At 39.6% G+C, this 14055-nt stretch overlaps 1 protein-coding gene across 1 annotated transcript in view; it reads left to right on the forward strand.

Annotated features, from left to right (window-relative positions):
* Positions 1 to 14055, forward strand: part of rnf5 (ring finger protein 5) — a 45376-nt gene that overhangs the window by 24936 nt on the left and 6385 nt on the right. Inside the window, exon 5 of the mRNA XM_028800870.2 lies at positions 328 to 430. Coding sequence (XP_028656703.1) covers positions 328 to 430 — 103 coding nt within the window. The remainder of the gene's footprint in view (positions 1 to 327; positions 431 to 14055) is intronic.

Raw genomic sequence — 14055 nt, forward strand, 5'->3', positions numbered from 1 at the left:
TGGTTGCTCCCGTTAAGGGTTGCCACAGCGGATTATCTTTTTCTGTATCTTTCTATCCCCTGCATCATGCTCTGTTACTCCCACCACCTGCATGTCCTCTCAATCTCACATTATTTATTTTTCACTTTGAGAGTGTAATTTGTTCAACTATTCTAAATAGTTTCTACATTCAGAAGGAAAATTTTAAAGATTTTGCACAGTGTCATACTGTATATGTGTTGGTATATTAATCATCTACTGGTGAAATTTAACCTTTCATTTTGATTTCTAATACCATATTTGGTTAATTCTTATTTCCCTGTATAAATGTTCATTTTATTTCTTCAGGGTCTGGGTGATACTGGATTTCATATGTCATTTGGAATTAGTGCATTTCCTTTCGGCTTCTTCACCACAGTATTTAACAGCAACGAAAACTACCAGAGAATAGGTACATGTTTAAAATAGTGTTATATAAAAATTAGAGATCTTTACTAACATATTAGACATTATTTCTTGTGTAAACCAAATTGTTTTATCTGATTTTGTTTGTTTTTGTGTGCTGCATCTCTCCTTTTTCCTTTGTTGTGATTATTTTGGGGATAAATGGCACTGTACACATATTGTATATATATATGTGTGTGTGTGTTCATGTGTATATGTATTAGCCTTCTTTACCTTGCATGATCAGTGAGTCATAGGAGGATTAGACATACTATGTTTAGTGGATTCAAAGCTGGATGTATAGATTTTCAGTTAAGGGCAGAAATCTGTTTCCCCTGTACAGTTTTTTTTTACCCATTTATACATTCAGCTTGTTTTGTGTGTGTGTGTGTGTTTTTTTTTTTCTTTTTTTCCCTCCCTTCCTCCAATCTGGTAGAGGGAAACTTTCAGAATGTTACATTTAAGTACTCAATATCTCTGAACTGTATCATGTTTTAATTTATACACTTTTCTACAAATGTAACTAATAATTACATAAATGATGTTTTATCAGAATAGCATGATTATCAATATGTATATGGATAATGAAGACATTAAGTTTTTTTTATTATAAATATTTTTCCTTACAACTGTCCATTTACTTTTCACTTAGATATATTGCTGGTTATAAGGTCCTTTTAGAGGTTTAAAATGGCCTGACATGAACTGTCTTACTGAAATTTCAGACTTGCTGATAAAAAGGATTACAATAAGACATTCAGACATATCCTTGTCTGTACCATAAAATAAAATTCTCAAACTTGCTTAATCCAATATTTATAACATTCTAAAATGTTACTCTAAAATTAAGACTACTATATATTTTTACTATGAGGCAGAAACTGTACTTTGTTTTTTTGTGTAAGGAAAAATTTTAATTAAAAAAAGGAGATGGCTGGGTTAGGGTTTACCATACCCTTAGTAAACGGAATAAAATCTTAATTCTACATTCTCAAATGTAAAACTAAAATCTTAAAACTTTCAAGTTTTACTGGAGAACACACATAAATTCTTTGGTCAGTTCCAAAAAAAACAAAGTAGTTACCAATACAAAATAAAATCTCAGAAAAAAGGCACAAGTAATCCCCATTAGTGTAGCACTTGTTTGGGTCTGGGACTGTTAAGTCTTGCATTGTGCATACTTTAAAGCAGTGATTCCCAACCGGTGGATTCGCGTGCTTTATAAAAGGGGTTCGCAAAAAAAAAATATTGTAATGGCGGAATTTTAAATCCCAAACGTAAAAAATATAACAAAATATTAAATGTAGGAAAATATATTCACAGTACTATTAATAATACAATAATAAAAATGGGTGAACAAATCAATTAAATGTCAAATTCATGAATATTACTTCAGTCACTTATGCATTGCGACGGAAGATTCTGTAAAATTGTCGAGTCGCAACAGGTAACAATCTGTAACGCGATGAGATGCTATGCTGTTGGCGATGCTTGTACATTCTCGTATGATCCGGAAACTTCCAATTAAGCAAACCGAGAATACGCTCGTAAGAACGAGAATAACGTCTGCTGATATAAAAACGCAACGATCAGACAAGCGAGAGTAGAGTCAAATTGAATCGTACGACGTGCTTAAACCACAAGTGATTTTAATAAGATAAATTGGTAGTGCATAGTGTGTGTAAATAAATTATGATATAGACTTTTTACTTAAACGTGCGCACGTCGAACGTGAAAGTGAATAATTATTACTCCGTAATTTTATTATGGATCGATGGTTAAAAACGGGTAGTTTTATCAAGTCTGACAAAAAGCTGGACGAGCAATCAATTGCTTCTTCTTCTACTTCAGTCCCTGATTTGGTGCCAACACAGGGTGACGATACTGAAAGTTGTTGTGAGCTACCATCTCTCCAGACTGAAAGCAAGGAAATAATTGGCGAACACAGTAAGACAAAAGAGAAGAAACGAAAATATGACAGTGACTATTTACAAATGGGTTTTTATTTTACCGGGGATGAGTCAGAACTTGAACTGCTTTGTGTAATTTGTAATGAAGTCCTGGCCAACAGCAGTTTAAAACCATCACTTCTTTGTAGACACACTAAAACAAAACATCCAATGTACATGGTTAAACCTGTAGTATATCGTAATGACTACACAGTGGGTTCGCCAATTTATTCCGGTTTTTTTGAAGGGGTTCACAAGGAGAAAAAGGTTGAGAATCGCTGCTCTAAAGTATGGCACTGCTTCATATGGTACAAATGGGTTTGCAGTGCACGCTACTCTGCTTCTTGTCTGACTTTAAATAGCCAAAATATCTCCATACTACCAAATTCCTCTGACCATCCTTTTCAACAATGTCCTTGTCTTTTGAGTCAAGGCCTGTGCCCATTGGGGTGTCTGTCCTCTTCAGGAACACTAATATATATATAAAAATAATAAAAAAAAATTCTCCCTTCAAGTTTTCTACTGGCGTGGGCGTCTGCTGCAACCCAAACATTAGCACATGTACTACTGCCAGCTCTGTGCTGTGTGTGTCATCCTAACCTGATGTGGCTGTAACTCTGTTCCAGCTACATGATTGGTTCGGCGCGGTGCTGTTCTCATCATTGGCTTTTCATGTTGTTTGTCAAAACAAGGATGGCATGAGTTATGTCGACTTTCTATCGACCATGTCTTTTTTGTGGTGATTGTCTTTATCATTTTATCACCCAATCCTACATGTTATTTATAAAAACATTTGTGAACATGTAAATGACACTAGTTGTAACAATTTTACCAAACATAAATTTTGCACTGTTATTAGAAATGTTCACATTGCCAGTTGGACAACTACTCAGTTTATTACTCAGTGTTATTAACACTTCCTGAGGTAAAGATTTTGTAGAATTTGATATTCTTTTTGAATTTGATATTGTTAAATTAAATTTGATATTAGCTGTGAACCACCCAATCTCACTGAGATTCCACAGGTGGTGAACCAGCTGAGAGGAGGAAAGGCACCAGGGATCTGTGGTATTTGGGGTGAACTTCAAGTTCAAGCACTTTATTGTCATTGTGTAACACAACAAAATTACTTTTTTGTGACAGCCCCAAGGTGCATTTAAAGAAAAGTCAAATAATTCCAAATATGTCATATACAGTGTTAAGTGATCAAGTAACCAGAGCAAATTATTATTGCTCAAAGTACAGCAGCATAAATTATTATTGCACCTGTTAATGAATAGTACATTACATATTCTATATTGTATTACATTAGTATATTGCACATTACCAATATAGTTTATTGCACATGTTCAATTAAAAATGGTCTCAGACTGAGGAGATTCAGAGTTCAGAATGTTTATGGCAGATGGGAAAAAGCTCTTTTTTAGTCTGTTTGTGCGTACACGGATTGACCTAAAGCATCTTCCTGATGGGAGGAGCTCAAACAAAGAAGTTCCAGGATGAGTTCTGTCCTTGAGAATGTTTTTGGCCCTTCTCACATAGCGAGTCTTATACAAGAGTTTGAGTGATGGCAGTTCAGTCCCAATAATGGCCTCTGCTGTTTTTACGACCTGCTGCAGGGCTTCTTTAAGCAGCCTTGGAGCAGCTGTTATACCAGGCCATCATGCAGTTAGTTAAAATGCTCTTCATAGTGCATCTATAGAAATTAACCAGCAGCTTCTGGGGGAGATCAGCTCTCCTTAGCTTCCTGAGAAAATAGAGGCATTGTTGTGCTTTGCCTATTCTAGCCAAGTTGTTGTCAGCCCAGGACAGGTCCTCTGAGATGGTGACTCCTAGAAACTTAAAGCTGGAAACTCTCTCCACAGCATCTGCATCGATTGTTATCGGACTGTGATTGGTCTTTTTAGTGGTCCTAAAGTCCAGAATAACTTCTTTGGTCTTTTTGGTATTTAAGACCAGATTGTTGGTGTTGCACCATTCTGTCAGATTCTGAACCTCTTCCCTATATGCAGCTTCACTGTTGTCTGTTACAAGCCCAATGACAGTTGTATCATCTGCAAATTTAACAATAATGTTTGATTGGTGGATGGGTTGACTGTCATGGGTGAAGAGTGCATAGAGAAGGGGACTTAGTACACATCCTTGCGGCACACCAGTGCTCAGGGTAAGGGTGGAGGATGTGTGTTTGCCCATCCTATCAGATTGGGGACGGTTGGTGAGAAAATCCAGTAACCAGTTGCATATGGACGGAGCAAGTCCTAGTGCATAGAGTTTTTGGATCAGTAGGTTAGGTATGATGGTATTAAATGCAGAGCTGTAGTCAATGAAGAGCATCCTAACATAGGTGTTGGGCTTTTCCAGGTGTGAGAGGGCAGCATGTAGAGCCACACAGATGGCATCCTCAGTTGATCTGTTTGACTGATAGGCAAACTGGTGTTGGTCTAGATCAGCTGGGATGGAGGCTTTGATGTGAGTGATTACCCTGTCGTTCTTTCTTATATTCTGTAAGTGCCTTGAGCATGGGAAAGGCGCTATATAAATAAAATGTAGTATTATTATTATTATTACCAGTCGTTCAAAGCACTTTGCGATGACCGGGGTGAGAGCAACTGGTCGATAGTCATTACGGCAGGTTATCCTCGGTTTTTTGGGAACAGGTACAATGGTTGTGGATTTCAGGCACAAGGGGGACTACACCTGAGGGGAGAAAGAGGTTGAATATGTGTGTAAATACCTCCGCTAAGTGGTCAGCGCAGGCCTGGAGCTCACATGCTTGCACATTATCAGGACCTGCTGCCTTCCTTGTATTAATGTTTTCGAGTGCCCGCCGCACATCATGTATGTGTACGACCAAAGGCTGTGAGTCTCCGGTCAGCTTGAAGCTGACTGGAGGCTGGTTATTGTCCTTGTCAAACCGTGCAAAGAAACTGTTAAGTTCCTCTGCTAGGTTGGCATTGTTATTGGCCAGTGTGTCTTGTACGTCATTTTTCTTTTTGTAATCCGTGATTAATCGGATGCCTTGCCACATCTGCTGTGAGTTTGAGTTATTGTCAAAGTCCTCCTCAATCCATTGTTTGTATATTAGTTTAGCAGACTTGATGCCCTTCTTGAGGTTAGCTCTGGCAGCTCTATAGGCTGAGGTGTCTCCTAATTTAAAGGCTTTGCCCCTTTCCCTGAGCAGCTGTTTGACTTCACTATTCATCCATGGCTTCTCATTTGGGTAGGCCTTAATCCTTTTGTTGACAGTGACATTGTCCACACAGTAATTAATATATGACAGTACAGATGAAGTATATGTCTCTAAGTCTGTCTGATGAAAAAATATATTCCAGTCTGTCTGTTCAAAGCAGTCATGGAGTTGGCAAATGGCTGTTTCAGGCCAAACTTTAACAGTCTTGCTAATTGGATTAGTACTGCTGATAAGGGATTTGTGCGCTGGAACAAGAGACAAAGAGAGATGATCAGATTTGCCGAGGTGGGGGCATGGAATGACCTTATAGGCGTTTTTATTGTTTGTATAGACATGGTCTAAGGTGTTTCCCCTCTGGTTTTACAATGTACATGCTGATAAAATCTGGGGAATACATCCTTAAGATTCGCTTGATTAAAATCCCCAGCAATGATAAAAACTGCATCAGGGTGCGAGTTCTGTTGTTTACTGATAATGTCAAACAATTTTTCAAGCACTGACTTAACATTAGCCTGAGGAGGTATGTATACTGCTGTAACAATAACGACGGTATGTTTTCTCGGTAGGTAAAACGGTCGGCATCTTAGCATCAGATATTCCTCGTCCAGACAACAAAACTTGTTGATTATAGTTAGTGCACCAAGCATTGGATTAATAAAGTATCTATCTATCTGTCTATCTGTCTGTCTGTCATATAGTGCCTTTCCTGTCTGTCTGTCTGTCTGTCTGTTATATAGTGCCTTTCCTGTCTGTCTGTCTGTCTATCTATCTATTATATAGTGCCTTTCATGTCTGTCTGTCTGTCTGTCTAGACACACAGCCCTCCACCTGTTTTCTTACCTGAATCGGGGGTTCTCTCGGCTCGATGGAGCATGCAACCTGCAAGCTCAACTGCTGTGTCTGGTATGGTGGGATCTAGCCATGTCTCCGAAAAAATCAAAAGGCAGAAGTCCTTTGTAGTTTTATGTGTGGAAATATCCAGTCAGAGCTCGTCCATTTTATTTGCGAATGATCTAGTATTAGCAAGAACGCTAGGAAGAGGGGTTTTATGTGGAGTTGCCTTTAGCGTAGTTAGTAATCCTGCTCGCTTGCCTCTTTTTTTTGTTTCCTCTCCTTGCGGCATCTATGTGGCCGTCGCCCAAGTGTAGGAGTCAACGTATGTCCTGGTGATCTGAGAATCTCCTGTGGTATTGCTTCTGTGTTATAATAATTATCTTTGCTATTAGAGCCGATCTGTACAAGCTTTTGACGACTGTAGTGGATGTTCGCTTCCGTGTGTAAAATGATGAAAGTCAATATTAAGAAAAATAATAGCAGAAAAGAGCACCTATTCGGGGAGCATAAAGCCGCAGCGTCTGTGCACGTCGACATTGTGATGATGTGAACTTCTTCAGGTTCAGGTGGTAAGGCTGTCATTCTGGCATTGCAAGCAATCTTTGCTTCCAATTTGGTAGACTGGCATCATCCCAACTGACTGGAAAACGGGACTTGTCCATATCTGGAAAGGGAAGGGTGATCGTCTGGATTGCGGCAACTACACGGGATAACACTGCTGTCTGTGCTGGGTAAGGTCCTTGCTAGGGTCGTCCTCAATAGGATCCATGATCACTTGCTCACCTACCATTGACCAGAACAGTCTGGTTTTACGCCTAAGAAGTCTACTATCGACCGCATCCTGGCACTGAGGGTTCTCATGGAGCGCAAATGCGAATATCAGCAGAGTTTCTTTGTAGCCTTTGTCGATTTTCGTAAAGCGTTCGACTCAGTTGATCGAGCTGCCCTTTGGGATCCCCTCGAGGTTGCTGGATATCATGGCCGGCCTGTACACTGGTACTGTGAGTGCTGTGCAGAGTGGAAGCAGGACCTCTGCGTTTTCCCAGTTGATTCTGGGGTTCATCAGGGGTGTGTTCTTGCTCCTACTCTGTTCAATGCTTGTATGGACTGGGTGTTGGGCAATGTCATGGGGTCCAGCGGCTGTGGGGCATCTGTTGGTGAAGAAAGATTCACGGATCTTGACTTTGCTGACGATGCTGTGATCTTTGCGGAGTCAATTGGAGGCTCTGATTGGGGTGCTCGAGAGACTGAGCGAGGAGTCTGAGTGTCTGGGCTTGCGAGTGTCCTGGATAAAAACCAAGATCCAGGCCTTTAATGACCTCTTGGGCACAGCCATCAGCAGTGTGTCTGTCTGCAGAGAGAGTGTCAACCATGTTGAGAGGTTTACTTACCTTGGCAGTGACATTCATGTCTCTGGTGACTCTTCCTATGGTCAGTAGACGGATTGGGGGAGGGGGGTGTTGGGGGTCATGAGGTCACAGGAAAGATGCGTGTGGCGCTCCTGATATCTATACAAAAGGGTTAAGGTTCAAGTCTTTAGAGTCCTGGTGCTTCCAGTCTTGCTATATGGTTGCGAGACATGAATGCTCTCCAGTGACCTGAGACGAAGACTCGAATCCTTTGGTACTGTATCTCTCCGGAAAATTCTTGTGTACCATTGGTTTGACTTTGTGTCGAATGAGCGGTTGTTCATGGAGTCCCGAATGAGGCACATTACCTGCATTGTGAGGGAGCATCAGTTATGGCACTACGGCCATGTGGCTCGTTTCTCCAAGGGTGATCCAGCTCGTAAGATCCTCATTGTTGGGGACCTGAGTAGCTGGACCAGGCCAAGGGGTCGCCCACGTAACACCTGGCTATGGCAGATAGAGGGTCATTTCCAGAGGGTGGGACTGGACCGCGTGTCTGCCTGGGGGGTTGCCAGCCGGAATCCCGAGCTGTTTTGTCGTGTAGTGGGTGCGGCAACGCACTGTACCAGTGCATGCTCCCCAACTTGACTTGACTTCATATTCTTTACCATTAGTAAATCATTTGTTTCTTGTGCATGGTTCATCTTGAGGATGTTGTCATTATTTGTATTGACTTTTCAACATATACTGATTTACTAGACTGAACTGAACATACATCAAACAACAAATTATTTTCAACCAATGTTTTAAGCAGTTCTACATGCCATACATTACTCGGACTGCCTACACAGAAAAAAAATTTAATGGGCTCTTAAGCTTACATTATTTATTATGAACACTTATGCCCCCATTTAAAAAAAAAAAAAAAATTAAAAAAAGGGTACAGTGAAAATGTTTTTTTTTTTTTTTTTTTATAAATATACTATAATATAAATTCATCACTTACTAAACAGGATGTACATACTGTATGTAAAAGACATAGGAAAATTGGATTAATGAATTAAGAGGATAAAGAAAATTTTACTGAATTCTTTTTGAATTCTGTAAGTACAGGAGGAGAGTGTGGGCAGCAGAAATCTCAAATATAGAACCTTTCTCCCACTTTAATATTTTCAAGTCTGCTGAGAAGTTGTACAAAAGAGCAGTGTTACCATATTTCAGCATGCTCCAAAAATATGGAAACCAGAAGACATAAATTAATTTGGCTCAGCATCTTAAGAAGTTAGGAGCATAAGAGTCCAGGAATGATCAAGTTGTGATTTATTGATAAATGCATCCCTGCAGCATACAGTACATGCAGCTTGAAAATATTGTGATTTACTATTGAATCTCTTTTCATGCACAATTTTACCACTCACAAACAATATACAGCCTGCTATTTCTCTTCCAGGTTATTTGTAGTATTCAAAAACATTATTTTATTATTTTATACATTCTAACCAAGGAAAAATAATTGAAAACTCTCTGAATTTACATTGCTTGACGAGTAGCACTATTATTTGCCACTTCTTCATTTTCTAACTTTTACATCTAGATCATATGTTTTTTCTGTTGTCTTGGGTTTGCTACATCAATTAATGTGTCTATCGGTTTAAAGTATGCTCTGTATTTCTGGCTTGCATAAGTTGTTGCTAGGTGTATTAGCGATCATTATCTCCTCGTGCAGACATTTTTTGTTTAATAATTCTGTTGGTGTAGTAATTATTCAACCATCACAAATCACACTGACGGGACAATATATTTTTTTGCATTTGCATAGCCAGTGATAGTTGTGGAAAAATATTTCACCACACATAGGCATGAATTAGAGTAGCAATATTAGTGGTTCTCCATTTTATTCACGAATCACACTGATGAGACATTATTTTTTCTAGGGATGCACCGATACCGAAACGGGTATCTGGTATCGGCCTCGATACCACATTTTCTAAAGTACTCGTACTCGTTAAAAGTCCCCCAATACCGGGGACCGATACCACGGTCTGAGAAATGTCTATGTTTGAGCGGCGTGTAAGGGGTTAATCACAGGCGCCGAGTGCCCGCCCCCAGGCCCCGACTGCAGCTCAGAGCGGGGAGAAGGCAAGGTGAGGCGAGACATGTCAGCCGTGTGGAACTATTTCAAAGTGAATGAAGACGACAAAACAAAGGCGGACTGCAAATTGTGCTGAGCGAAATTGTCCAGAGGAGGCTCAAAAGGTAGCACATTTAACACAAGTAATTTAATCAAGCACCTAAAATCCCAACACGACAACGAGTACAAAGAGTTTACCCACGCTTCTAAACCAACACAACCCACGCTGCAGCAAACTCTTGCAAGACGAGAGAAAATGTCCAGAGACAATCCACGTGCTGTGAAATAACACAGGCAATTATCGAGTACATTGCATTGAGTGACCAGCCACTCTCGGAGGTAGAAAATGTGGGATTCCTGCGTCTCCTCCATGTTCTGGAGCCCAGATATGATATCCCAAGCCGCCGCTACATGACTGACACGGAGCTGCCTAAACTACACGACTCCGTGAAAAAACATATCCACAGCCTACTGCAAGCCTCCTCTGCGTTTAGTTTCACCACGGATATTTGGACAAGCAGTGTTAGCCCCGTGTCGCTAATTAGCCTAACCTCCCAGTGGATAGACGAGAGTTTCTTGTTTTTTTTGTTAAATTATATGACTAAAGCTGTTACCTGTAAATTTAAATCATGTTTTTATTAAGTACTCGGTATCGGCAAGTACTCGGTATCGGCGAGTACTGAAATGCAAGTACTCGTACTCGTTTTCCAAAAAAGTGGTATCGGTGCATCCCTAATTTTTTCTCTCATTTAACATATCATAATTACTACTTGCAAATGAGAGTGAAATACACACTTTGCACAATGCCGATTGTTAATTGTGCTGTCTAGATATGGTTAGATTTTTGAAGAAAAGATCCTGTGGAATGCTGAGGTCTTTGGGCAGGTTTGGAATTCATACAGAATTCTTGTTTTTACTCTGGGCCAAACAAAGCACAGTGTGGTAATGTCTTCACTAACTACTGCCACTAACTACTACTGTGGCATTATATATAGTATAAATGGGACAGTTACTAAAAGGCTTATTTGTTAATTTAGATTGCTAACAGAAAAAATAGAATATGTGCTGTTGATCATTGTGAAATGTCCACCACGGGGGTAGCGTAGCCTGTCTGAAGATTTTTTTTTTTCCCCTCATTATTCTGCCACCCTTGATGAATCCACAGAAAATCATTGCAAAGATATGTAGCACTCTTGTAATACATATAGCTCTTAACAGACTCATTTAACATATTGTAAACATAAGACCACTTGTCGTGCGTCTCACATTCACATTAAAAGATGATATTTAAGGTGTTGCTAATGACAGTTCCTAAAATGATAATGTGATTTTTGGGCGAATATTACTCCATTAAACTGTCTTATAACTCGTGTCTTAATTTCAGTGTTGAAATGTTCAGCCAAGTATCAGATGTAGTTAAAGTTAAACATGGTAATATAATAAATAAGCCGTTTTCTCCAGAAAGAGTATACAGTTAAGTCCATAAATATTTGGACATAGACAACTTTTTTCTAATTTTGGTTCTGTACATTACCACAATGAATTTTAAATGAAACAATTTAAAAGAGTGCAGACTTTCAGCTTTAATTCAGTGGGGTGAACAAAACGATTGCATAAAAATGTGAGGCAACTAAAGCATTTTTTAACACAATCCCTTCATTTCAGGGGCTCAAAAGTAATTGGACAAATGAAATAACTGGAAATAAAATGTTCATTTCTAATACTTGGTTGAAATCCCTTTGCTGGCAATGACTGCCTGAAGTCTTGAACTCATGGACATCACCAGATGCTGGGTTTCCTCCTTTTTAATGCTCTGCCAGGCCTTTACTGCAGCGGCTTTCAGTTGCTGTTTGTTTGTGGGCCTTTCTGTCTGAAGTTTAGTCTTGAACAAGTGAAATGCATGCTCAATTGGGTTAAGATCAGGTGACTGACTTGGCCATTCAAGAATTTTCCACTTCTTTGCTTTAATAAACTCCTGGGTTGCTTTGGCTGTATGTTTTGGGTCATTGTCCATCTGTATCATGAAACACCGCCCAATCAATTTGACTGCATTTAGCTGGATTTGAGCAGACAGTATGTCTCGGAACACCTCAGAATTCATTCGGCTGCTTCTGTCCTGTGTCACATCATCAGTAAACACTAGTGTCCCAATGCCACTGGCAGCCATGCATGCCCAAGCCATCACACTGCCTCCACCGTGTTTTACAGATGATGTGGTATACTTTGGATAATGAGCAGTTCCACGCCTTCTCCATGCTTTTTTTCTTTACCTCATTCTGGTAGAGGTTGATCTTGATTTCATCTGTCCAAAGAATGTTTTTCCAGAACTGTGCCGGCTTTTTAGATGTTCTTTAGTAAAGTCCAATCCAGCCTTTCTAATCTTGAGGTTTATGAGCAGCTTGCACTTTGCAGTGCACCCTCTGTATTTACTTTCATGCAGTTTTCTCTTTATGGTAGACTTGGATATCGATACACCTACCCCCTGGAGAGTGTTGTTCACTTGGTTGGCTGTTGTGAAGGGGTTTCTCTTCACCATGGAAATGATTCTGCGATCATCCACCACTGTTGTCTTCCTTGGATGTCCAGGTCTTTTTACGTTGCTGAGTTCACCAGTGCTTGCTTTCTTTCTCAGGATGTACCAAACTGTAGATTTTACCACTCGTAATATTGTAGCAATTTCTCGGATGGGTTTTTTCTGTTTTTGCAGCTTAAGGATGGCTTCTTTCACCTGCATGGAGGGCTCGTTTGACCGCATGTTGTCTGTTCACAGCAAAATCTTCCACATGCAAGCACCACACCTCAAATCAACTCCAGGCCTTTTATGTCCTTAATTGATAATGACATAACGACGGACTTGCCCACACCTGCACATGAAATAGCCTTTGAGTCAATTGTCCAATTACTTTTGAGCCCCTGAAACGAAGGGATTGTGTTAAAAAAATACTTTAGGTACTCGTTTGTCTTTTGTGTTGACAGGATTTAGTGTAGTAAGTAAATGACCAAGTATATTGAAACTAGATATTTACACACTTAGCTTTTTTTTAACCAACAAAGAGAGTGGCATTTGCAATTTTTACAGCAGAATCCTCTTTAATGCCACATCACTGAGACAAAAGTAATAACTGAGTACAAAATTGATTGCATTTGTTTGTATTTAATTTCTATAGATACTGCAGTAAGTTAAAAATCAGCATAAGAATGAGAGGTGTTGTCGTTTTGCAAAATGAACTAAATATTCTAGTATGGAATTGACCTGTCTTAGTTATACAGTACTATAAAAATAAGTATGCCTTGTATATTTCTTTAAAATGCAGGATCTAGTACTTGAATCCAATTTTATTTTTATATCTTTACAAAATTTTCTGTGACCAGTGCTACTTGAAACTTTGATAGTCAATGTTTTTGAAGTTTTGCATTTTTACTAGTAAAGACTTGTTTGATAAAGGCTGTTCCTTAATTTTCTCAAATAAGCAATATAATGTATCTTACAACAGTGTTTCCCAACCTTTTTACTTTGGTGGCACACTTTTTGTAACCAAAATCATACCAAGGCACACCACTATCTTACTAACCACAAACACATTATATCTCATACACTTGCTCATACACTTGCTCAGCTGCCCTGTGAGGCTTGCTGGTGACCACACACGCAGGGCAGGAGAACGTCTCTAACCTGGAGATCATGAAGCTACTTTTATGGCAGTTTCTATAAGTAGACCTGTCCTCCCAGGTCTTGACCACCCATGGTGCTTGCCCCTCTCAGGTTCAGACTCTGGTACGCTAAACTATTTTCTCTAAGGCTCACCTTGTACAGTAGCTCTTGGGGCATACAGGATCTTAGAAGAATTTATGTATGCAGTAGAACAAGCTGAAAAAAAGTTAATATACTTAATGTTTCAGGCTTTTATATATTTACGTTTTGTAATGTTACTGCATGTCAGTTACAATACATTATGGTCAGAATGATGGTTCTTATATCCATTACATTTGCATGCAAGCTGAATCTGTTTTACTTTACATCAGAATTCTAGCATAGTGACCGGCTGGATAAGCCATTTGCATGTTATGAAGCAGTGGTTTGGCACCCTGCCCGGGATTGGTTCCTGCCTTGTACCCTATGTTGGCTGGGATTGGCTCCAGCAGACCCCCGTGACCCTGTGTTCGGATTCAGCGGGTTGG

Source organism: Erpetoichthys calabaricus, chromosome 1, assembly GCF_900747795.2.
Source record: "Erpetoichthys calabaricus chromosome 1, fErpCal1.3, whole genome shotgun sequence".
NCBI classification, from domain to species: Eukaryota; Metazoa; Chordata; class Cladistia; order Polypteriformes; family Polypteridae; genus Erpetoichthys; species Erpetoichthys calabaricus.